The 26,170-nt window shown below is 50.5% G+C and overlaps 1 protein-coding gene across 14 annotated transcripts; it reads right to left on the reverse strand.

Annotated features, from left to right (window-relative positions):
* Positions 1–1,316: 1,316 nt before the first annotated feature.
* ANKRD16 (ankyrin repeat domain 16) lies at positions 1,317–26,165 on the reverse strand. 14 transcript variants are annotated; one of them, XR_013448977.1, is made up of 10 exons: positions 25,338–26,149; positions 22,930–23,150; positions 21,018–21,060; positions 18,623–18,731; positions 18,150–18,311; positions 17,214–17,292; positions 11,657–11,802; positions 8,630–8,731; positions 5,480–5,578; positions 1,317–2,225 (listed from the first exon to the last, which is right to left on the reverse strand). XR_013448977.1 is itself a non-coding variant. In XM_078075108.1 (9 exons), the coding sequence occupies exons 1-8, from the start codon at positions 25,655–25,657 to the stop codon at positions 8,666–8,668; spliced, it is 1,146 nt and encodes a 381-aa protein (XP_077931234.1). In that variant the 5' UTR covers positions 25,658–26,149; the 3' UTR covers positions 3,954–5,578; positions 8,630–8,665. The 14 variants fall into 14 exon arrangements, 9 of the variants coding, with proteins under 9 accessions (XP_077931234.1, XP_077931238.1, XP_077931235.1 ...); XR_013448976.1 differs by lacking the exon at positions 1,317–2,225 and adding an exon at positions 3,954–4,360; XM_078075108.1 differs by lacking the exon at positions 1,317–2,225 and having other exon boundaries at positions 3,954–5,578.
* Positions 26,166–26,170: the final 5 nt, after the last annotated feature.

Raw genomic sequence — 26,170 nt, forward strand, 5'->3', positions numbered from 1 at the left:
ATTCACGCCTTGAACTGACATACAGGTGACTCTGACGTACCGGCACCTCCTTAACTTATACGCCGGAGAACGGAATCAAGAGCAAGGCTCGCCTGAGGTCACAGGCGAGCTGGAATGCTCTTCACAACTCGATTCAAGTCTCTGTCCTCCGAAGCCCCCAGACCCCACCCCACCCACCCGAGCTGCCTCTTTCGTGCTCTTGCCTCCACTAGACTCTGGCGTATTGAGCGGGGCTCTGTGTGAGTAATCGTCTCATCCAGTGCTCTTTCAGTGGGGGGCAGGGGGACAAAAAAGAAGAGAGTGGGGAGGGGAGGAAGGAAGCAATAGAAGTTTCCAGGTTTACAACTCAGTATAAAAAGACAAGCCAGTTAAAAGATGGGCCAGGGACTTGAACAGACATTTCTCGAAGCAAGACATACAAATGGCCAACAAGCACGTGAGAGGATGCTCAACATCAGGAGTCATCAGGGAAACGCAAGTCAAAACCATGAGCTACCACTTCACACCCACTAGGATGGCCAGAACTGGAAAGACAGACAATACCAAGTGTTGGCGAGGACGTGGAGAGATCAGAACCCTTGTACACCGTGGGTGGGAGAGTAGACAGCCCCTCAAACGATGAAACTTACCCATTTGGCTTACTTATACAGGGGCTTGTCATACGCCCTAGAAACTCCACTCCCACTCTGCGCCCAAGAGAAATGGGAACAACACGTCCAAACAAAAACTTGTAAAAGAATGTTCACAGCAGCATTAAGCTGTGTCACAGGCGAAAACAACCCAGATGTCCATCAGCTGATGCATGAACAGACTCTGGTCTCTGCACGCGGCAGTGTTGTTTGGCCATAGGAAGGGACGGAATTCTGACACATGCTACCACATGGATGAACTGTGAGCACATTGTGCCGAATGAAAGAAGCCCAAAGACCCCGTGTTCTAGGATTCCGTGGTGTCTGTGGGTCCACAGGGGCTGTCGTGGGAGTCGGAGTGGGGCATGGGGTTTCCTTGTGATGATGAAGATGCTCCAGAGTGCACTGTGGTGGTGACGGCCCATCACCGCGAATATTCTAGAAACAACTGAACTGCACGATTGCCCTGTATGACATGTGAATTATACATAAACTGTTTTTTTCCTCAAAGTTTCCAGAAAGCACCGTACCCCTTTCTGCAGTTCCTCTTTGTTCATATTAAACTTAATGACTTGAGTTTTGGCTTTTAAATACCTGATATAGATTTTTAAATTCCTCATAAGCATTTTATTTTTTATTTTATTTATTATTTTTTATTATTATTATTTTTTAAAGATTTTATTTATTTATTTGACAGAGAGAGACAACGAGAGTGGGAACACAAGCAGGGAGAGTGGGAGAGGGAGAAGCAGGCTTCCCGCCGAGCAGGGAGCCCGATGCGGGGCTCGATCCCAGGACCCCGGGATGATGACCTGAGCTGAAGGCAGACGCTTAACGACTGAGCCACCCAGGCGCCCCCCTCGTAACCATTTTAATAAATACATAGCTTTTAACAGCCATTTTCGAGGTTTCTAAATACATAAACCATTTAATTTCTTAATGTAAGGCACATGTTCTCTCCCAAAAGCATAAAATACTATCCTCTACCAGGAATTTCAGGCCTCCGCTTTGTCCTCCTCATAGCCCAGGTCCCCGACTCCATCTGTAGAGTTAGTGTCAAGGAGGAAGGACGTGTTTGTGGCCTCTCTTGCGGGGCAGCAGCGGCGGGGAGAGTCTGCAGGAAATCACAGTCCGCTTCCTGCCTGGCCCCGGAGAAATGGAGAGAGCAGCGGGGTCAGATCACAGTTCAACGCTGTCCCAAATGCACGTGAATAAGGTCAGACCCGGGAGAGGCGTAAAGGAGTCCACCCTTGAGAAAAGCATCTGACAAAAATGAGAGCCTTTTGATTTTTAGGAAGATATTTACAGTTTGTACAAAGAGATCTACTTAAATTCAGCTGTAGATGACCAAGCAGCTGGAGAGTCTCACAAGTGACATTTTGGCCTGGCACGTGCTTGTCTTGTCACAAGACCAGCCACGCCTGCTCCTGGCGTCTGGCAGGACCTAGCCCTTGGTAGGAGCGATTCAGAGAAGAGTTCCTGGTTCAACGAACAATGATTCAAACGTGTGTGCAGGGCCTGGCGGGCTCAGTCGGTAGAGCATCAGACCCTTGATCTTAGGGTCGTGAGTTTGAGCCCCATAAAGGGCTGTGGAGCCTACTTAAAAAAATAAACAAATAAAATTAGTTTCATCATTAAAAAAAAGAAACACGTGTGTGTGTGCAGATGCGCACAGGGAGGGAAACTACACAAAAAAGTAAAAGTCGTGAATTTGTATAACGAGAGCACGATTACATCGAATCCCCTAAAACTGTCTTTCAGTATGATTATGATGTTGTTAAGTAAGATGTGGGTTAAAATATTCACCTGCAATTATACCCACTCCGTGGAATCCTATGTAGCAGTTAAAAAGTATAAAGCATGTCTATAAAGTACTAGCACGGAGGGATGTCCAAGACACTGTTAGGGGGTAAAAGAAAGTGAATTCCAAAAAGAAAGTATTAATAAATAAATAAAGTATTAAAGGATGATCATATTTTTTTGTAGTGCCCTCCCCCTATATGTGTTTGGTTGTATACAGATAATCTAGAGAGCTGTCCACTAAGCCATTAACTCTGGTTGTTTCTGGGAAGAAGGCTAATACGAACTTTCACCTTCTGTGTTCATGTTTTTATATTACTTGCATTATTTATATGTACATATTTCTACTTTAATAAACATCTGAAACCTATTTTTAGGCATTTCTTCCTTTTTATGTTTTCCTACACTTGATCATATATTAACTTTGGAGTTAGCAATTTAAAAAAAATGTAAGTCATCCTTAGCTACCCTCAATTTTTTTTTTTTTTGTAATTTCATTTTGAAAAGTCTAATTTTTGCAACTTGGGTTCAAGCTGAGGCTTGCACACACCCGTTTTCAAACCAGCACCGTATTTAGCTTTTCAAACGCTCTTTCTCACGATGCAATGAGCCGCTCTTCTATCAAACGGCTCCTCCTTCCTCCCTCAGTGACAAGTGAAATCACCCAGCTATTTTCAACTGCAGTCATGATTTTCTTCCCATAACCTGTCTTCTCCGTCTTCTGTTTTTCCTGTTTATTGGAGGGGTAGTTGTGCGTATTGTCCAGCTGTACCTGGCCATTAGGAAGAACAGTGACCAACTCCAGAGGGGATGATAACACAAGGGGAGCTGGACTTAGTTGCTGACCTCTATTAAGAGTTACCATGGGAGGGGGCGCCTGGGTGGCTCAGTTGGTTAAGCGACTGCCTTCGGCTCAGGTCATGATCCCGGAGTCCCTGGATCGAGTCCCACATCGGGCTCCCGGCTCAGCCGGGAGCCTGCTTCTCCCTCTGACCCTATCCCCTCTCATGCTGTTTCTCTCTCTCTGTCAAATAAATAAATAAATAAATAAATAAATAAAAAAAAAAAAAAAGAGTTACCACGGGAAATGCTCTCAATGTTTTTTTTTTTTTTTTTAAAGCCAACTATAGTGAGTCTTTGGTTGTTCTAGGAGCCCCTCAATTTTGAGGCCTGGAGTTGTGTGATCTATGTGGGGCACCCCAGAGGGTGCCACGCACTTCGGGAGGTCTGCTCCTCCCTCCTGGGAGACAGAGCAAACAGGATGTGACGGTCATTTCTCTCTCAGGGAACACCCTTTCAAATATTTGCTCTAAGTCATAAACCTCATCTTACTTTTGTCAAAGGTATTTTTTGAGCCTTTCTATAGAACGAGGTGTTTCATTTATCACATAGCCTTGAACATACTACTTGCCAATCTGCTGGGGGGTGGGGGGGACAGTCTCTACTGTGATATGCCCTGTGAAAATGTGTCCAGACTAGGGAAGGGAATCTTGTTACTCGCTGGAAAGAACTTGTACAGAAGAACAGGTTTGAGATGTTTTATGGGTGAACCATTTTGAAGGACACGATCTGCTTGTGAAGTGCACCTCCTCATCTTTGGGTTAAGAGGACAGGGGGAATTGTTGTGTATCCTTAAGAGCTGGGAGAACATTTGATTTCAGCCCCTGTCCCATCTTTGGACACTGGCAGATGGGCGAGGCCACCACCATAAACCAGCCAAGGCTGCCGCAACAGGTCACAAAGCCGGGATGTCTGGGAAACTCATGTCAGTCATGACTTCTCTCTTCCTGAGCTCACGCTGCCTTGTCTCTCGGAAAACTATTTGTAAAGATAAATGAACCCAAGTGGTACAGATGCTAAGCACGGGAGATTCCGCTTCATGATCTCAGGCTCCGTCGCTGGGTCATTGGAAGTTCAGCCTCCTAAGTTCCCTGGACATGGCAAAATGAAACCAAAGTTGAAAACCAAAGAGCAAAGCTGGGGGAAAACGTGGTCAGGCCGTTTCATTGTCGGTCGTCATTAGCAACCCACTCTTGGTGGAGACTAATGTCTGAATCGCTGGGCAGAGTGAGTGGGGCCTGTGAGGGGGACTCAGCCAGGCCACACGGTCAGGCGCGGCGAGGAGTCAGAACATCTCGCAGGCTCTTCGCCAGATTCCACGCAGGCAGCGTGAATGCTGGGAGCGGGAACCTGGCGGTCCAGCCGATCCCAGCCAGCACCCGGCTCTGATACCTGAGGGGGAAAGCAGCCAAGTCTCCCGACGGCCTGAAGAAAGGAGCACATGCAGCCTGACCCCTTCGCGTGGAAACGCCCGGGGGACAGCGTGGACACTGGTGAGCACTGCGCCCTGGTTACTGAGAGCGCACGGCGCTGGCTGGATTTTGAGACACTTGGCTGTGTGAGCTTGGCCGAGTTATTCAACGTGACTGAACCTTGACTCGATTGGATGGTTTCTTAGATTTAATAATTCAAGATATGAAAAACTTCGATGCTACTGTTCTGTGTTGCTATTGGGAAACCAGCACCACGCGGCAAGCCACGGAGATACTGTTAACGGGTTGCAAACAAAGTAATAATGCTATAGTACCAACTCTTCCCTCAGTACCTCCTGCACCCGGGCGGCATGCCTGGACAGCACCGCTGCAAGGGACGTACTGGGTGACCTTTTTACAAGTGAGAAGATTCTGGAACGCGGTGCCAAGTCTCATGGATGGAGGAAGGCGGGGCTGTGATTTGAACAGAACCGCGTCCCTTCCATTGGCGCTTGGCTTGGTGGCAACGAGCTCGGGGCACACAGGAAAAGGACCTTTCCTGGCCCTCGTGTCTGGGTGGAGCCACCCGTCTGGTTTTGCTACTGGAAAGAGGCCAGCGTTGACGTGGGCCATTTGCAAGCCTGCCCACAGAAGAGCCACGTGACTTGTCAGGCTGCCCCTGCCCAGTTTGTGAGACCACAAACAAAGGACTCGAGGAGGTGGCACCGCCGCTTAGGGGAAAACTGCCCCGGGGGTGCGGGTGGGGGTGGGCAGACGTTCCATCAACGAGAAACATACCTTTTTTCTGTTAAGCTTCTGAGATTTTGAGGTTATTTCAGTGATGGTTGAGATGCTGGGCTCCAAATTCAGCTCACTTCATTTTTTTTCTGTGTTCAGCTAACAAATCAAGTTCAACAAAATGAATTAAAGGACATATTGTGTGCTTGGTTCGGCGGCACATATAATAAAGGACATATTGTTTTCCCCCTTTAAAGAAAGAGGCCAAGTTTATACATGAATTAGCATTTCATTTAGGATTGCCAAACTCTGCACATGAAAACACAGATGCCCAGTTAAATCCGAATTTCAAATAAACAACAAATACCATTTTTAGTATGAGTGCGCTCTGTGTAATACTTGGGACATACTTATACTGAACAATAATTCATTTATCTGAAATTCAAATTTACCTGCATCATACCTGGCACCCCGAATCTCATTCTACCACATCCTTGCTGTGGACCCTGCTCAGAAAGCTTTTCCCCATCACCTCCACAAACCAACATTACTCCCACCTTCCAGTCCCAGCTCGAATGCTGCTGATTCCTGGAGACAGCCTCCCACGGTCTGTCCTGTGTAGCCCCTGAGCAGCTCTGGCCACACACACGCCCGCCGTGCGGGTATCTAACAAGGCTTGCTTTTTTTTTTTTTTTTTTTAAGATTTATTTATTGGGATGTCTGCGTGGCTCAATCGGTTAAGCTTCTGCCTTCAGCCCAGGTCATGATCCCAGGGTCCTGGGATCAAGCCCTGCATCGGGCTCCTTGCTCAGCAGGGAGCCTGCTTCTCCCTCTGCCTGCTTCTCCCCCTGCTAGTGTTCTCTCTCTCTCTCACAAATAAATAAAATCTTTAAGAAAAAAAAAAGATTTATTTATTTATTTTGAGAGAGAGAGAGAGAGAGAGGAAGAGAGAGTGCACCCACGTATGAGTTGGGGGGAGGGGCAGAGGGAGAGAGAGAATCTCAAGCCGACTCCCCGATGAGCGTGGAGCCTAATGCAGGGCTTCATCCCATGAACATGAGATCATGTCCTGAGCCAAAGTCAAGAGTCGGACGCTTAGCTGAATGCATCCCCCAGGTGCCCCAAGGGTTGCTCTTCCTTCAGATTTTAGATTCTTGAGGGTGGAGATAGATTGTTTGTCTAGCCCTCGCCCTACCATGTGTTCATTGAACACATATTTACAGAGGGCCCATACCACAGCACGCACAAGACAGGCTGGGTTGTTGACCCTGCGGGTTTCACAGTCTTGCAGGAAAGACAGGCATTACTCAAACAGTCCCAGTTATGAGAAGGAATATCGCCAAGTGTAGAGACCCCAACTGTCCGCCAACTTCAGTTCTGCTCTAGCGCTCATGTAGCTGAGCCGTGGCGCATGGGGCGTGAATGGAAATGACACACGAGCCATCTTAAAAAAGGTGCATTTCCTCCCTTCGTCCTTGTCCCCTTCACAGGCTGTGAGCTGGCCTGGACCCCACAGGAGGGCCGCATGCTCGGGATGGCAGAAGCACCAGGAGGGGGGATCCGGGTCACCGACACTGTGAGTCTGAACTGACCTGACTCACCCGAGCTTGGTTTTGCCCAGGCTCTACCTAGGAGAGAAATAAGCTTGTGTTCCTGCTGCTGTAATCTGGGGCTTCGCTTCACTTGGAGAGTTTATATCCTAACTGGTATAGACAACATATGGGGTGTGAATAGAGTACAAAGGAAGGTCTGAGAGGGAGCAATTACGTGTGAAAGTATCTTGAATGACCTTTCCCATTGTGTGTGTGTGTACCTGCATCAGGTCAGGGACGTGGGGGTTGTGAAAACACAGCATCCACACCAACAGTGCAGACGTCCATCTTTCTTTGCGTTTGCAGTGTTTTCTCTACTTGCAGAGCGGTTTCTGTCAGCGAGGTCAGCCGGGGAGGGAAGGCTGTGAGACCCGCGGCTCTGAGCCCAGGGGACAGCGCAGCCCCTAGGCTGAAATTGGCGCCAAGGCCTTCCATGTCCATCTGAACCATAGTTGATTGTGGATTTTCAGGAAACGGGGAAAAATAAAGCCCGTGCTTGCCGTAGGCCGCGCAGATGGACGCTCTAGAACTCTGGGGGTTGTTCCCATGCGGCCGCACATTGCCGAGGAAGCAGCAACGCCTCGCATCCCAGCTGTGCCCCCTCTGCCAATCACCCAGTGAACCTCCGGGTGTGTTCGGGAGAGAAGTTGGGTTTTAGACATCACTTCTGCAATGTAGTTACTTGTTTCATTCTTCTTTCACTTACAAACATACAGCCCACATTTCATTGTTACTATCTGAATTTTGTGTGAAGCTACCTAACATAAAAAGGACTCTTACAAATCAACAAGACAGACAAAACAACAGACAAAAGATAGTGCAAGAGACTGATTTCATATATGGCCCCTATCAAAGCCTGTCTGTATCGTGCGCGGGTTGGTGGCCTCTCACACTCATGCTGCGCTTGGCCGCCTGGGTGGTTTGGCTAATGCACTGAGTCCTCCTCTCTCCTCTCTTGGATCCCGGCCACTGTCAGGAACATAAGCCCGGGCTTGCCTGAGAGGAAGAGTCACATTAAAGCAGAGCCAATCCACCCGACACCAGCCTGCTGGCGCGACCTGGCCGCTGACCCCAGACACGGGAGTGAGCCCAGCTAGCAGCTGAGTTCAGCCAGGATCAGCAAAACCACCCGATGACCTGTGGAAAAAATTTTTTTTTTTTTACTTGAGAGAGAGAGAGAAATAGAGCACATGCGAGTCAGGAGGTGAGGAGGGGAGAGGGAGAGACAGAATTCCAAGCAGACCCCCCCACTGAGTGCAGCACAGAGCCCGACATGGGGCTGGATCTCATGACCCTGAGATCATAACCTGAGCTGAAACCAAGAGTCGGATGCTTAACTGACTGAGCCACCCAGGCGCCCCACCTGCAGATTCTTGAGAAATAATTAACAGTTGTTGCTTTAAGCCATGAAGCCCAATGTGGCGCTCGAATTCATGACCCTGAGATCATGACCTGAGCCGAGATCAAGAGTCGGGTGCTTAACTGGCTGAGCCACCCAGGCGCCCCTTGAGGTAGTTTGTTCCTAGGTAATAGCTAACTAATACAGATAAAAAATACAAAAGGTCAATAAGCAAATCTAAAAATGTTTGATCTGACCCATAATTAAAGAAACACAAACCTGAAACAATGAGATATTAAACCAGGTTAGTAGAAATCAGGTGTGGTAACACAGCTTTGCTGATGGTGTGTTAGAATCCGGCACTTTCGTGTATAGTAGATTCTGGAAGATATTTTGGCAAAATGAATCATGGAACACTACATCAAAAACTAATAATGTAATGTATTGTGATTAACATAACATAATAAAATAAAATTAAAAAAAAAACAAGTGTAATGGGCATGTGGCACTCAAGGCCCATCCCAACCCCCTTTGTATGTGACTTCATGCATCACAGAAGCAGGAAGTTATAAACTACGTCCCTGAGCTCCAGTAGAGCCAGATTTCTCGATGTGAGTTGGATTCTGCTAATTGCTTGAGTTTGAGGAGGAACCGGCGCTCCTGGGGGTGAACTGTCATCCGTGATTGTTTTCCATGGAGACATCCCGCCTGCAACCAAGACAGCATGCCTCTGGAGCTGGAAGGTGAGGGGCAGCGGCCCAGCCAGCAAGGATTCACCTGACGAAAAAGGCAGCACTTCTTCTCGAGGCCCAGGTCTGCAGGACAGCTCTGGAAGTCATTGCTCCACATTCGACCGAAACCTGTCTTTGAGCCATTGCAACGATTCTGCACACCAGCCCACACCCTGCAGTAAATCTCTACTTACTTACGCTGGCTGGAACGCATGGTGTGCTCGGTACCTGCTACAGCCAGCGACACACGACATTTACAACATGTCCCTTGATCCACATCTAGGAATTTATCCTCCAGTTACACACAGAAGGACACAGAGATCCGTGTTCATTGTGCTGCTGTTTATAACGAGGATTCTCAAAAACCCAGGGTGCATCCTGAATGTCTATGGACAAATCATGGAACATCTGAACGATGCGGTGTGAGAAAGAAGGAGGTCTGCAAGGACAAATGAGAAACACTGTCCAGGGTGCGTTGGTACGTTACGAAAGTTGCACAAGACTAAGTATTACAGGATCCTCTTAGGTAATCAGAACCCCTCGGTGTCTGCCTCTGGTTGGAAAGCCCCCAACAGCGGTAACTTCAGGCCAGTGAACAGACTGGGGAGAGGATTTTTATTTGCAATTGTCTGAATTCTTTTTCACCAGGAGGAGGATTATTGAACTTATCATAAAAACTCATTAAAAATTAAATAAGATGCATTAGTGTTACACCGTATAAGCTTATTTCAAATCCACAAACAATTCCTTGAAGGTGCGACATGGGCCAGGCACTGGGCACGGTGCTTCTGGGGTGTATGAGCGAGAAATATGCCAGGGCTGACTTCAGCAGGCTCGACCAGCACACACGCAGCTCCCACACACGGCAAACACGTGATTGATGCTAGAAAGTGCAGAGCAGAGGGGCACCTGGGTGGCTCAGTCGTTAAAAATCTGCCTTCGGCTCAGGTCATGATCCCAGGGTCCTGGGGTCCAGCCCCGCATCGGGCTCCCTGCTCCGAGGGAAGCCTGCTTCTCCCTCTCCCATTCCCCGTGCTTGTGTTCCTTCTCTCACTGTCTCTCTGTCAAACAAATAAATAAAATCTTAAAAAAAAAAAAAAAAGAAAGTGCAGAGCAGAGACGGGGAGGAGAAATGGGAATCTGGAAGAGGCCTGGAAGGACGGATTGCTCCAGGAGCTCGCGTCGAAGCCTCTGGCCTTTGAGGACCACGGATGTTTCCTGTTCATCGTGGGCCTCGCGTGTGCTAAGTGTTACACGCGGAGACTTGGTTAAAATTTCCAACGACTCCATGAAGTTGGCGTGTTATCGCCTCATTTTGTGGATGAAGGAATGAGTTTGGAGATGCTCAGAAGCTAGGCTAAGGCATGGCAGGTGTGCGGGCCCTTAACCACCGCGTGCAGAGCCAGGGATGGGGGGTCTTCTCTCTGAGGGCAGGAGGAATCCGAGGGCAGGCAGGTGCTGGGTATTGACTTAGGTTTGAGGCATAAACCACGTACTAGATATTGTGCTGAATAATCCTTTGCTCCACTTACCCCATCTTTTTTTTTTTTTTTGTAAGATTTCATTTATTTATTTGTCAGAGAGAGGAGAGAACACAAGCAGGGGAGCAGCAGGGAGAGGGAGAAGCAGGCTCCCCGCTGAGCAGGGAGCCCGACATGGGACTCGATCCCAGGACCCTGGGATCATGACCCGAGCTGAAGGCAGACGCTTCACCGACTGAGCGGCCCAGGCGCCTCCACTTATCCAATCTTGAGGAAACCTAACTTTGCGCCTACTCTGCACCTGAACCCGAGCAGCTGCCCATGGCTGGAGAGGCAGGACGATGAGCCTCAGCCGATGTCCTCCTGCATTTCCCCGGGGCCGGGGGCTCTCACACTGCTGGTCAGACTGGCAGCGTCCACATCAGCGCCCCCAAGCCTGTCAGGGGTGCAAACCCAGACCTCACATCTCCCGTCCAACTCCCCACTGGACCAGGCAATTTGTGCCCAACAAGCATCCAAGCCCAAACTCCCGACCTTCCTCCTCAGCCTGCCCCCTCCTCTGTCTTTCTTGGCCCAGTACCTGGTGATTCTACCCTTCCATCTGCTCAGGCCCAAAGAATGGACTTTCCCTGTTTCTCTCCCATTTGTCATCTAAGTCACCAGGAAGCGCTGCTGATCTCCCTGGACACAGAACCTACACCTTCTCACCCGGGAGCTGTGGGCCAGTGCATGTCACTGTCACACCTCATGTGAGTTACCGTGATGTCCCCTCACCAGGTTCTTGCCTCCACCCGACATTCTGAATGAGCCTGGTCCAACTCATGGCAGATTTCATCACTCCGCTGCTCATACCCTCCTGTGGTTTCCTCCTTCTTGCCCAGAGTACAATGGCCCCAAAGGGCCTGGATGCCTGGCTCGCGGATGCCGGCCACAGTCGCTCCCCACCCTCCCTGCACGCGGAGGGCACGTGGCCTCACACACTTGTGCAGCTGCAGCCCCCACCCCTGGAGTCTTTGGTCAGAGGTCCCCCACGCGGCCCCTGACACTTCCTGCCCCTTCTCTGCTTTATTTTCCCCCCTGGAACTCCCCACTACCTGACACTTCATATCCGTAACTAGTTTCCAGTGTTGGTCTGTCTCCCCAGCTACAACGTGTCTCGGAGATTCCAGGATGAATTTCCCAGGTCCCACGGTGAGTATCCGAATCCATCCGAATCCAGGAAGCCTGATTCTCGCCCGTCCTGGAAACAAAGCTCTGCTGCATCCACCCCGTGAAAACACCTGAACAGTAACCCCTGTGCAGGACGGGGTAGGACGGGTATCTCCACATGTGGCTTTGGTGACCGGGGCGCCCCTCATGCTCGAGTCCGCGGGGCCCTTCAGGGACGGGGCAGGAGGAGATGAGCGAGCACCAGAGGTGGGCGGCTCATCACGTAGGGGTCCCTCCCCAGGGCTCTTCTCAGGGACGGTCATTGGAACTAAGACTCTGGAAGGGCTGTGACGGGCCTCCATCACGCACACCCAGCAAGTCCTTCCCGCCACAGCTGGGCCCTCACTTCTGCCTCGTCCCTTCCCAGTAAGAACCACATCACCCTCTAAGTGGGCGCTGACATCCTCCACACCCTCACTGGCTCAGGAAAGCAGTTCCCCCAACTGTAAGTTAATATTTACATACGCATTCTACCAACCCCACACCCACCAAATACTGATGTTACATGAGACACACACACCGTTGCACCGGAAACTTCCTCCTTGTCATCCTGTCTTCCTTCTTGTGTGCACCTGATCCTGATCCTGGTGTTCCGCCCCCTGGGGCTTTCAGGCTCCCTTCCGCCTCCTTCTCCACTACCCATAGAGCCCGGCTCCACCAACGAGCCTTCATCTCTCCCCCGAACTCGGCCCTTATCAGAGGCTGAAACACTGGGGTCTCACCCTTTCTGAGAAAACCTATGCTGTTAAACGGTCTTCCTACCTTTCCTTTCCTTTCACCACTCAGCATCTCCAGGAGCGCAGGCCCACTCGGACCCAGCAGGCCCCTGTTCGCTCTGTCTCCCAGTCCCATGAGGCCCTGACCTGGGATCAGACCTGAGCCTTTTTCAGTTCTGATGCCCCTGCCTTTGCCTTCTGTCAAGTCCAAGGGCTTTACTGATGTCCCAGGTCTTCTCTTAACACAGCAAAACGAAAATGAGAATGTCAGAAAATAAATACGGACAGCAACTCTGAGAAGCATTAGATAGTGAACAAAAGTGTGCAAAGTTTTGCAGAGTGTTAGGATATGCTTCCGACCTAAAGTTAGGGTAGACTGTGTGCACGACGTCACCTCCAGCATATACACTTAAAGGCCAGGAGGAAATAAGGGTGGTTATTTCTGGGTAGTGGGAAATAGGCAATTTCTGTTTCTCCTTCACTATTTTGTACTTTTGGTGAGCCTTGCAAGCTGGCGGGACCCCACGGCCAGCTCTCGGGTCTGCCCCCTGCTGGCGGCCACCAGCAGCGAGTGGGGGAATCACATCCCACGCCTGCCCCTCCGAATCCTGAGCTCTCTTCATGGAGTTCTCCGTTTTTTGGCCTGACTTGTGTAATTTCTTTTCTGTTTTGAGAGTTCCTTTTTATTTTGTCTTGTGAATATTTTCTTGCATATTTTTTCCCAGTAATATACGTTAGGCTGTAACTATTTTCAAATGATTGCAATTCTTACTTATTTCTATCTCCTTCCAGAGGCTTCTGCCCCGATTGGTCTTAGGAACAGACCCTCACTGTGGGTCGGGGCGCTTGCAGGACCAGCCAACAGCCCTTGTGGAGGCGGGCGGGGAAACACGTCCGCGGTCAGCACCCCAGTCACCTCGGTGAGAACTCTGGGATAGCCGCACGGGGGACAGCGTTGAGGAGGGCGGGCCCAGGGGGCAGAGGGCACAGTCTGGAAGCCGACGCCACCATGGTCTGGATGATGGCTGGAGGGCTTGAACCCAGGAGTCATAGATTCCCAGCTTCCAGCTTGAGAGACCGTGAACTGCAGGGACATCAACATGGCGGCCAACCGGGTACATATGTAAGCAGCTTACAGAAAAAGTCGGTTTGGGATAAACTGAGTGTGGGATGGCCTAGAACGGACAAGGGTTACAGGGGTGCAGCGTCCCCTGTGGGGGGTGGGATCCAGAACAGATGAGATGGCCAAGGAGCACACGCGGAGCTAGCCGACACAAGCGGGGGGTGGGGGGCACACCAGCTTTTCAGGACAGGCCCTAAAACAGGTGCTCACGATGGACACAGACACGGACAAGTCAGAAACACCCAGGCGTGCGTTATCAGCTGTGATGAGGAACGGGCTTCCGGAAGGCAGGAGGGATTTGGACCAACAGTCACACCACTGAAATAAAAGGATCAGTAACATGAGGGCTACACATATATTGCTCGATCTGTCAGCTAGCAAGGCCCTGGTTTCCCTGCAGGGCAGCAGTGAGGGGCCGGCGTCTGTGAGTTGGGGGGGCTGGCTGCAGAAGTCTGGGAGAGAAAGGGTGCCCGACGTGGAGTCGTAACGAGGGGGACGCAGAGAGACCGTGTGGGTAAGGCACTCAGCACCACGTCCAGGACACAGTACATGTTCAAGAACTACGAATCACCATTCACTCATCGACCACATAATAATTTAAACGCCGCTTCATGTCAGGCACCGTCTGGGTCGTGTAGACAGCGAGTGAACAAGGGAGACAAAGTCCCACCCCGGAGCTCATGCTCCAGTCGGGAGACATACAGGACTCACAATGTGTGGCATATCGGGGTGGTAAGTGCTAACAAGGAGAAAGCAAGAAAGGGGCAGGAGGCCTGAAATGCTGGAGGAGGGGATGCAGTTTTAGATCAGGTGGCCTGGTGGGGCCTCCCTGGAAGGTGACTCAAGCACCCATGATTAGGAAGTGAGGGCACGACTCTCTCCTAGCGTGGTGACCCCAGGGGCAGACTGTTCCTGGACTGTCTGCCGCCTTTGCCACAATTAACACCACTGGCATCCACACTCTGGTCCCTGGTCCTCGAGAAGCTTCAGCAGCCACGGTCTACACCACAGAACGGAGACGGGAGTGCACGGGGAGCAAAAGCGTGGCCTCAGGCACCCCAGTCGCTGCTGGTTTGTGGGGCAGACGTGCAGCTGGAGACGTGCAGGGACCCCTCGTGGAGCCGCTGCGATCAGAAGCTGCACCGCGTGTGTGCACAGGGAAGGCGGCCGGCGCCACACCCACCCTTCTGTCCCCCCGCAGGTAACAGGACCATCTTCAGACCCAAAGGGCAGGGACATGGGGGGGACCTCTGAAGCAGGGGGAACTGAAGCTCGAACCAGCGCAGATCACACGGGGTGCCACTTAGAGGTCACGAGACAGATGATACCAGCAGGTGTTGGCTGTCGGACTAGGAACCAGCCCGTGCCATCTGGGATGATGAAGAACTGGAAAGTCTTGCTCCTTCCCTGACCCAGCACGATGCTCAGGCCGGACGGACGTGCAGTATGTCCTTACTGGGTCACGACCAGCACGAGGATCAAGTCTGGCTTGTGACGGATGCACGTGATTTCCTAAGAATGACCTGGACTAATTATTCTTTGTGACCCAGAGAAAATGATCTTCATCACCTCCCCCCAAAAGGAAAAAGGAAAAGAATCTAAATGCCTGAGGAAGCAGCCTCCCTTCAATCTATTTAAACTGCTACAGAATTTTTGGAGTTACGATGTCAAGAGTCTTCAACACTCACAGGCTCCAGTGGGCAGGGGTTTGGGACAGGAAATAGGGCATGCGTTTTAAGAACAAACTTCATTCTTTGACTGAGGCAGTAGAAAAGTTTGGAAAATATCTTAGCTGCATTTTTAGGTGTGTTTATTATCTGAAGAAAGCCAACACAGAACCATCAAGTAAAAATAACCTCAAGATTAAAACGTTATGGCTTAACTAGCAGCGCTTAGAATGTACAAATATTTCCATTATTTTCTCTCAAATATCTGTGTAGGCAGCTCCTTCCTGGCTACAAAACCAAAGTGAAACCACTGTAATGACCAAGAAGAAGCGAGGAAGGAAGGAAGTGGCAGGCCGGTTATGTTTACGGCTCTTGTACCGTTAACATCATCGTCATTGCCATCCCTCATAAAACACCTGACATATTTACGTGAACACGTACTCTGGGTTACATTCACGTGGGTCACGTGCTTCTCTAAGGGCTCCAGACACTGGCTTCATGAACATCCCCTAATTCCACTTGAAGGGCAGAAAAAGCGGAATCCGGGTCCTGGAAAGACTCCACGTGTAGGTCACAGGGCTCGGGAGGTGGCGTCCTCACAGCCCTCTGGCTGGGGACCCCAACGACAGCAGTGGCAGGACGTGGTCACCGTGCCTGTCCTTGCTCAGAAGCACCCTCAGGACTCGGGGTGGCGGTCAAAGCACTGAAGGATGTCTGCACTGCGAGCGAGCTGCTGAGCCAGGGCGCCCGAGACGTCCGGGGAGTCGCTTAGCCCGGACCGCAGGAGGAGCTCGACACAGGCCGCGTGCTGGCCAGCGCAGGCCAGGTGCAGGGCTGCGTGGAGACAGAAGCCACATGGACTTGGAGCAGGACGCCGCAGCGATGCCCATCTGGCGAGCAGCTACAACCCAAAACAAAACTCCTTCCACTACGCAGATTTTATATTTCCACGATTCCTCTCTGTGCCCTTGCCTCTATGGGATCACAGTATTTTCCCTTTTAACCTGACGGGGTTGGAAATGGTTTTAAAAACATCAACCAATTAGAGAATATAAGAGATTTTTGTCTAAAGCCACGAAGCAAGTTCATGAACAGGCGACTTTAAATGGCACAGAAACCATTTTAAAAGTTTTGTGAATTCTCCGTGTCAGTAAAAATATCGCCACGAATAAGAATGACGTGATGAACAGAAAAATGGACACATCCTCCCCTTTGAGAACTAGAGCTCAAGGTTCCTGGTGCTGCGAGCCCTAGGATCCTGCGTTCTGCAGACTAAGCCTCGTGTCCATGGACTTAGTGATGGTCCTGTGCAGCCTCGGAGGGAGCTTCTAAGCATCAGAGAGAGGCTTGCCAGGTGGCCGTGGTGCACAGAATGTTCACAGGATAGCTTATTCTAACCTGAGTCTAAAGAATTAGCTCTCGGGGCACCTGGGTGGCTCAGTCGGTTAAGCATCTGCCTTCAGCTCAGGTCATGATCCCAGGGTCCTGGGATCGAGCCCTGCATTGGGCTCCCCGCTCAGCGGGGAATCTGCTTCCAATTCTCTCTCTCCCTCTGCATCCACCCCCCTACCTAAAATAAATAAACAAATCTTAGAAAAAAATTATAGTGACTCTAGTTTTCAAATGCACTCCAAAGAGAGACGACCTAGGGGGACTCTGAACTGAGGCGGCCGGCAGCGTGGTGGATTTAGCAAGTGTTCTCAGGAGCACACAGCACCGTGCTGCGAAGTAGAACAGCAGGGACCAGTGGCAGGCCCTGCCATTGCCGTGGGAACAGAGACATTGCCAGAGCTTTGCAAATATGTTGTTTCAAAGACGGGTTGCTGAGCTACTACTAGAGGAATAGTCTAAAACCAGTGTTTTTAACATCAAAGTCCGTGTATTGTTTACATCGATTACTAGTCATTCCCTAGGCGCGAGGGACACGAAGCCATACCTGATCGGTTTCTTTCATCTTTGGAATTGATGTCGGCACCCAAGGATAGGAGCACCCGGACTGTGCTCACGTGTCCTTCCTGAGGGTTGAAATACACTTGTTATCCCGTGACGAGGAAATAAACAAGCCTTTAAACACAAACTAATACATGTTAGGTACTTTTTCTAAAAAACTCAGCTGCTAAAATGGAATTTTCACATCTAGAGGGAGACTCACACAGCTCTCAGGTTGGAATGTAAGCTGTCAAATCCAGATTTTGGTGACATTTCGTTATTAAAATACAGAGGATCTACTCTGTAGGCCAAATTACCGACTACTGCTGTTGGGAGCATGCATCCTGATTCACACGGAACATGTGCTTCCAGAATCTCTCCCAGCAAACATGCTGTTTGCTGGAATTTCAGAGAGAAGATAAACAGGGAGTCTGCGACCTGTCCTGGACGTTTGTCACAGCATGCATCACAGCACGTGTCACCGATTACAAGCACCTGACAGGACTCCTGTCCAGCTGGCCAGGCCTCGAGTACCCAGGGAGACAGGGAATCATGGCTGCAAATCCCTTCCATCCCCTCCGCGGCCTCCGCCAGGCTCGGGGCACCCTCGTCTCTCCACTGCCTTCCTGGGGGATAGGAGAGTGCCATTCACAGGGAAATAATTATTCCTGCTGCTGCTGGAAAAGCCAGTCGGGGCAGGTAGCCAGTGAGGCTGAAGATAACCCGCAAAACACGCCTAACAGTTGAGACCGGGCGTGTAAGCAGCGAGCCTCCACTGCAGAAATATTCCCTTCTGGATTCTAGTGTAAGGACAGAGCAGCAGGACTTTACATGGGGGATTCTTAGGGCTGCAAACGACATTATTCCTGAAAACGGAACAAGGGCGGGTGCGAACGAAAGCCTGGACATCACACGGAGGGAAGGCTTTCCCGGAGAGACAAACCTTAGCGGCGAAATGCAGCGGCGTCAGGCGGCTGGGTGCTGCCCTGGAGTTCACGTCGGCACCCAGCTTGGACACCAGGAAGCGGAGGGCCTCGTCCTGCCCGGTGACGGCCGCCCTGTGGATGGCCTGTGCGCCCAGGGCGTCCCGCACCGCCCAGCAAGCCTGGTGGGCAGGGGAGGGGAGGCCACATGTGAGGAGCAGGGACCTCCTGGTGGATCCCCAAGGCTTCTCTGGCCAAACACAGGCCAGACCCCACGCTCTGGCCCCTGGCGCCCTCGGTGGGCAGCCTGCGCTCACTCCTGCGGTCCAGCCACTTACTGGATCCTCCTCTAACTGCTCCCTGCTCATCACACATGTGAGCCTTGCAGGGGCCCCAGACAAGGACGTCTGCCTCCCACTCGCCCACCGTGACACTGAGCCCACATCAGAGGTGCTCCCTGGTCTGAGACTCATGGGAAGAACCGTTTCTATACCTCGTGCTGTTCGAGCAGCAGCTGGGCCACATCGATGTGGCCGCACTGAACCGCGTCCATGAAGGGTGTGCAGCCACACCTGTCCGCGCAGTCGGCTCCATACTGGCACCTGCCGCCCGAACCCAAAGCGGCAGGTCAGACAGGGGTCCCTGCCGCACGTGCACGCACACACACACACACGCTGCGGAGACCGGAGCGCGGTCCCTGTCCCCCAAACTCAGCCCCTCCTCGGACTTCCTCACCCCGTTTACAGGCATCGTCTTCCCCTCATGACCAGCCTGTTACCAAAATCTCAATTCTGGGTCCACTTCTCCCGCCGTGGCTCCTGCCTTGCTAACCATTCTCACAGCCACCGGACCACCCTGGGTATGGCCACTCCTGCTTGAAACCTTTACCTCCCAACCACAAAGGAAAATCTAAACCCTCATGACCCTGGGGTCAGGATAATGTGGCGTCTACTCATCTCCCCAGGCTCCTCGGGGCCACCCACGTCCTTCCTGGTCCTCCTCCTCCTCCCACCTCCTTCCCAGTCCTGCTTTTCCCAACTGTCCTACCTTCATCTCAATCCTGCCTTTTTCTTTTCCTACCTACTCCGCTGTCCTATCCTTTCTATTCCTACCTGTCCTTTTTCTTAATTCAGCCTCCAATGTGACCTCCTTCCATTCCTACCTTCTTCAGTTACCTGTCCTACCGTCTCCCTGGTTCTCCTCTCAGTCCCGACTCCAAATGGACCTACCTTCTTCTGTTCCTACCTTCTCTATGATCCTATCTGTCCTTTCTTCTTGGTCCTGCCTCCTACCTGACCTACCTTCTTCCATTCCTACCTCTCCTCTCTTCTTCTGTTCTTACCTTCAGGGTCCTATCCGACCTACCTTCTTGGCCCCCCTTCCCACCTTTTCTACCTTCGTTATGGTCCTATCTGTCCTACCCTCTTCTTGCTCATTATCTTCTCCTCCAGTTGCCCAGCTTTTTGCTGCCTCTGCATTTGCTGATCCCCTCTGCTTGGAACACTGGTTCTCCCTCCTTCACTTCAGATTACAGCTTCGACATGACCTCACAGAGGCCCCTCTTCTCTCCTCCATCCACAGGAGGACCTTTGCTCCCTCACAGCACTGCATTAAGTCCTGGTCTCTTCTCACTATTCAGTATCTGCTCTGGTAATCTCTTCCACTCTCGTGAATTCAGTCATCAGTTCTATGTTGATGATGCCCACCTTTGTTTCTCAGCTCACACCCCTCCTATAGGTTTCAGATCTGTGTCTGTAGCTGGCCACTCGACATCTCTGCTTGGGCGCCTCAGAGATGCATGCAACTCAATGTGTCCGAAAGTGAAATTATCATCTTCCTGGCGAACCTGCTCCTCCTCCAGGGCTCTCTGTCCCAGTAAATGGCATCAGCACCATCACCAGTTGCTCAGCGAGAAACCTGTCATCCTGACATCTCCTCCCTCATTCCCTTCATCAAATTATTCACCTGGATCTATTGATCCCACTTAAGTATCTCCATGTCTTTCTCTTCACCCTTACAGTCAGGGTCTTAGTCCAGCTACCATTATTTCTCTCCTGTTGAACTGCAACGGCCTCCCAACATTCACGGCCCCCACTCCTGCTTCCCCCCAATCCATTCCCTATTTTCCTACCAGAGGATCTCTGAAAAATGCAAATTTCTTATTACTGTCCACCCGGCACTCTGCTTAAAACCCTTCAATGGCATCGCATACACTTAGAATAAAATCTGAAGTCCTCACATAGTCCTCTGTCCTCCCTAAGTCTGGCCTTCCTCATCATGCACTATTCTCCCTGTCACTCCTGGGGTGTGACTCCAGCACACACTGAACTTTCAGTTTACTAAAGTACCATGCTTTCTCTTGGCTCTGAGCATTCACGGGGATTGTTACCTCTGTCTGGGATGTGGCCCACCTCCCACTTTTAGCCTCCTTCGGATCATAGCTTGAATATCCCGGGGGCCAAGATTCCTCACTCCCAGGCAAGGTGGGTCTTCCTGGCATATGTTCCTGGAGGGATCCTGCGATTCCTTGTACTCCTCGGACTCACAGGATGTGAACAGTGAATCTTGTCTGCCAGTGTGTGAGTTCCATGGGGGGGACCCCTGTCGGCTGGCTTCTCTTGCAGCCCGTGCACATGGTATAGTGCTAAGTGAGTGCTGAGGCACTGAGTATATGAATACTTGCAAAATGAGCAGATGCATCGGTGATTTTTTTTTTCTCATGTTACTTAGCGATTTTTGTTTTATATTCTTTGAGTTATGTCCTTTGTTCATCTCTCTTTGGGTACGTTAGTTTCTTTCTGAGCAATTTTTCTGAGCTTTTCCTATAGCATCGATATTAACTGTCACAATTAGGGAACCCTTCCCCCCATTTGCTGTTTTGTTCTTACCTCTGGAGAAGGACCTTCACTGCGTCTAAACAGCCATGCATTGCTGGAAGAAGAGAGTTGAGAGTCAGAGCTTTTTAGTGCAGGTATAAAACTCTTCTTTCCTCCTCTCTCTGCCCCATCCTTTTAGCTAGGACTTACGGGAAGCAGTCATTAAATCAGGGACACTGTTACCATCCTAGAAAAATAAAAATTTAGCTGGGTAAGTGGTAACGATGATGTTTTCACTTAACAGGCACTTAGCCAACACTCGATTTTCTTGTTTTTTTGAGCACTTCCATGGTAAATTCTCAGTCCTAAACTTTCTCCTCACTTTTGTGCTGCAAATCCTTAGGGCCAGTCAGTTTTTGCCCAGGAAATGTAAAACATATTAATAATGATCCATGACATAATAAGAAGGAATGTAATTCTCCTACTAAAGAGAACGACACTCAATAATAAAGATTTCAACTATCTGTTCTCCACTCTTTTCTGTGAACGGCTAGGTGCTGATTGTTTCTAGGGGAACTAGTCAAATAATTCATACCAGAGAAAAGTTTTTCTACTCACTTGTAAAGATTTAAAAAGAGGGCGCCTGGGTGGCTCAGTTGGTTAAGTGACTGCCTTCAGCTCAGGTCATGATCCTGGAGTCCCGGAATCGAGTCCCATGTCGGGCTCCCTGCTCGGTGAGGAGTCTGCTTCTCCCTCTGACCCTTTCCCCTCTCATGCTCTCTCTCACTCTCTCTCTCTCCAATAAATAAATAAAATCTTTAAAAAAAAAAAAAAAGATTTAAAAAGAATTCCTTGGTCCCTAACTGCTCTCTGTAGCTGTAATAATTCTATGCATATTTCCTAAACTATATCATGTCACAGGTATTGATGTTTTGAGAAACTAAGGCCCGTATTTTATTTATTTATTTATTTATTTATTTATTTAAAGATTTTATTTATTTGACAGACAGAGACACAGTGAGAGAGGGAACACAAGCAGGGGGAGTGGGAAAGGGAGAAGCAGGCTTCCCGCCGAGCAGGGAGCCCGATGCGGGGCTCGATCCCAGGACCCTGGGATCATGACCTGAGCCGAAGGCAGACGCTTAACGACTGAGCCACCCAGGCGCCCCAAGGCCCTGTATTTTAATTCAATGTACTATCCAGAAGGCTAAAGATCATTTTTTAAATTTCTTGATCCGGACTCTTGAGGTCTTTAATATCCGTGTTGTCTTACACCACAGCACTTTTTGCTTTTCACTAATTTAAAATAATCTATGAATAGATAGATAATTCAGATTTAAGGATAATTACTCATTGTATCCCACATATTTATTGACATTATCACTAGATAAGTCAAAGACACTCAGGCCCAGGGACCTTCATTACAAGTTCCTATATTTATTTAAATGGATTAGCACTGTGGTAAGTATTGCTGAGGATATTCGGAAATATTGTCTCTTTTCCTCCTTTGGGTAACAATGACAACGTAAACCCGATCCTGAAAATAGCCACACCCAGTTGTTCTGTGCTCAGTGTGTATCAAGCACTGCAACAGGGGATTTATATACATCCCGTTCCTTAAACTCTATAGCAACCTTGTGATATGGGCATCATTACCATCATTATTTTGCTGATGAGGAAATTTGCTTAAGAGGCTAAGTCCCTTGCCCAAGGTCAAAGACAGTGAAGAACAGAATGAGCTTTCCAACAAACTGGGGAGGACAGGACAGATACGAATATGAGAAAAAAGAACATATTATGTGCCAAGTTCTATTAGCTGTAGGAACAAACTATATGCTGAAATACCCCAAAGCTGCTCTTATTCCTGGTCTAGTTTCCAAACCCCTCCAGCCCTGTGGGTGCCCCTAACTAGAAGGCGTTCTACAGGGCCCGGTGGGCGGGCTGCACATCCGTGCCTGCGTCTCTGCAGAGCTCCCAGCCGTACCTGCCGTGTGCAGAGGAGTTCTCCCGATTTTGCTCTCTGTCTTCCAGGCGGTTGGGCAAACAGTGAGCAAGTACTGGAGGATCAGAGGGTCACCCTCTCGGCTGGCAATGTGGAGACTATTCCAGCCGTCTTTGTTCTTCAGAAGTGGGTTGGCACCATGTTCTACAAGGTCCTGGATCACCTCCAGATTTTTCCTTGTGCAGGCCATCATCAAAGGAGTCCTAAGACCAATCAGGACAAACTGTCAGACGGAAGGGCAGCTGAGACATTAGAAGTGAGCAGCCGGGTCTTCAGAAAAGCACATGCCCTTGGCAGAGATGGAAAACCTAGAGGACTCAAGGGTCTGGGAAGCAGGAAAACAGCATTGACTGGCAACTTCTTTGCCCGCTGTGAGACTGGGAGAAATAAGAAAGGGAAAGTGATTAGGATGTAGGCGTGCCTGCCTGCAGGAGGGGAATACTGAGGAGGCAAACCTGCTTCTGGACAAGTTTAGACTATGGGACCAAACTGAGACAGAGTTAATCAAAACCATAGACAGTTTGTCTTGAATAATGTATTTTTAAAAAGATTTTCTTTATTTATTTGAGAGAAAGAGAGAGCACAAGCAGGGGGGAGTGGCAGAAGGACAGGGAGAAGCAGGTTCCCCACTAAGCAGGGAGCCCGACATGGGGCTCGATCCCAGGACCTCAGGATCACGACCTGAGCCGAAGGCAGATGCTTAACCAACTGAGCCACCCAGGCGCCCATGTCTTGAATAATATTTGTGTAAGAGATACTCTGCTGGACTTATCCCATTCACTTCAATCAGTAATCATTTATGAATTAAATTGTGCTATAAAAGGGCTAAAAAAGAACATTTGACACAGTGCCTACCCATTAGGAGCATACATTGGTGACATAAACGGAACAGCGTGATTACAGTAAGTTTCTGAACTGACTTGTGTCCACAATTATGGGAATAAACTACATTAATATCAAGGGAGGTGGCTCTATCCTTTCTCTTCTCATAAATGATCTTGGATGAGCGATTTCAGTTCCATGAGCTTCTGGTTTGTCATCTGCAAAACGAGAGAGACATAACCCTTGGAAAGCAAGGGCAGGTCTTATTTACCTCCTGATTCCCAGGGTTAGGACCCATGTCTGGCACACAGCGGGAGCTCACTATACCTAGGAGACCTCTAAGGCCGCATCTAGGATCTATCTTCTAAGATTGCTATGATATTAATTAATTACCAACACTTTTTGGGGGGGGGATGTAGCAATGAGAGTGAATGAGAAATTACAGAGGGAGAAACCCAGATAAATGAAGGCTGGAACTTTCCAGAAGGACTTCACAGAGGGAATAAATCTTGAGCAAGGCAGGATGATTGGAAAAGCAGGGAAGGTATTGCAGAAAGCCAGAAAGGTGAGAATGGGCAAAAATTTCTCACTGCAACTACACGTCTCACATACAAACTCAAATGAACTTTGCCTCTTTAATGGATTTTTGGGGAAAGGCCAGTTCCCTATCCACAGAATTGTTCTGAGGCATGTATGAGGTCATATGTCTGTTGGAATGGTCTTTAGACCAGTTCACCAGCAGCAGAAGGAAATCAGTCTTGTGCTAAGTCATAGCCAAAGTGCAGCCCTCAAAACATAACCATGCTGACTCCCTCATCCCAGCAGGCAAGATGCACTTTATTTAACTATAAGTCTATCTGTTGTGGTTCATATTTATATCAGATCAGAAATCACTTGCAGGCAGGAACTTCATTATGTTATGAATCTTGGGATGTTCATCACCACATAGTGAGTACTCGAAACAGTGTCTGTCTGACAAAATGCAATTGGTTTGTGTGATGGTACTTCGGAGTATCTCGTCTGTGGAGGTGCTCACGCAAGGCTATTCATGTGATAAAATCACATAAAGCACCACACACACTGAAGTGTCTGTGTAACTGGTGAAATCTGATTAAGTACATCGACCGTAGTAGCAGTGTCAATTTCTTAGTCTTGGTATTGCACTATAGCTGTGTAAGATGGGAACTTTGGGGGAGTCTGGGGGAAGGGCGCACGGGGCTTCCCTGAACATTTCTTTGCAACCTTCTGTGAACCTCTATTCCAAAATAACAAATTAAAACAATGCTACTGGTGAAGTAATCATTTAGCTAGGCGAGGCTCAAGCTATAGGTAGTACAGACAATTCATTGTTTGATCGTATTCCATACTGTTTCATAAAGGGAAAGGGGTTTGGAACAGAGGACTGGAACAGTTTAATCCCGTAAGAGTACCCCACTGTTCACAGAGGGTAATCTGTCCTCCAGGGGGAGTCTCAGAAGCTATGGTGTCGAGGCGAAAAAGTACACGGGAATCCATAACTCTGCGGAGAAGTTGGGGGGGGGGGTCTTTCGGGAACCCCAGCCACCTACCAGTCGGCTTTCTTCAGGCAGTCGACCGCGGCTCCTCTGCCCAGCAGGTAGCGCACGCAGTCCCGGTGGCCCTGCGAGGCAGCCTCGTGCAGAGGCCGCTTGTAGTCTCGGTTGGCGGCCTCGATGTCCATGTCCCAGGTCTCGACCAGATAGGCCAGCACGTCCCGATGCCCGAGGCGGGCGGCGCAGTGCAGGAGGGTGTCCCCGGCGGGCCCCGGGCAGCCCGCGCGCCCGGCTCTCCGCAGCTCCTCCTGCAGGGCGCACAGCTGGCCTTCCTGCACCAGCCGGTAGAGCCGCCGCGGGTCCCCCGGCGCTGCCATGGCCGCGGGCGCCGGTGGGGGAGGAGGGGGCGTGCGGGCCCCCAGCCCTGACCCCCGCGGCCTCCGGGACGCCCGGACCTCCGCTGCTCTATGCGCGGGTGGTCCTCCAGCGGGCGACTCGCCTCGCGGGCCGCCGCGGACGCGCGCTCCGGGTGCGGGCCCGGCTGTGCTCACGGGCCCAAGGCTCGTTCCCAGGCTGCCGCCCGCACGCGCTGCATTTGGGGGAGCCACATCAGGTGTGAGGGGTGCTGCCGCCCATCCGGCCCCGGGCCAGCGCTCGCTCCACGCGGCAGCAAGGTCCGCCCGGCCCCGACAGCAGCCAGCTGGGCGGCGGCGGCGGAGGAGGAGCCGGCGCCGGGCTGCACCCGAGGGGGGCCGGGATCCCAGCCGGGGGCGCCGCCTTCCCGTCGCCAGGCAGCCGCGGGCCCTCAGGGAGGGGGTGGGGCCCCGCGCGTCCCCACCCTCAGCCCCTCCCTCACCCAACCTCAACCCCCCCCTCCACTCCCGGCCGCG

Source organism: Halichoerus grypus, chromosome 6, assembly GCF_964656455.1.
Source record: "Halichoerus grypus chromosome 6, mHalGry1.hap1.1, whole genome shotgun sequence".
NCBI lineage: Eukaryota > Metazoa > Chordata > Mammalia > Carnivora > Phocidae > Halichoerus > Halichoerus grypus.

Bases quoted from the DNA above. Each gene is read 5' to 3' on its own strand.
- ANKRD16 (XM_078075106.1), bottom strand. From the start codon at position 25,657: ATGGCAGCGCCGGGGGACCCGCGGCGGCTCTACCGGCTGGTGCAGGAA. The intron at 23,151-25,337 runs GTAGGTGGCTGG...GATTGGTCTTAG, and splicing joins TGCCTGAAGAAAGCCGACTG to GACTCCTTTGATGATGGCCT. The intron at 17,293-18,149 runs GTTTGTCTCTCC...TTCAACCCTCAG, and splicing joins CGCTGCATTTCGCCGCTAAG to GAAGGACACGTGAGCACAGT.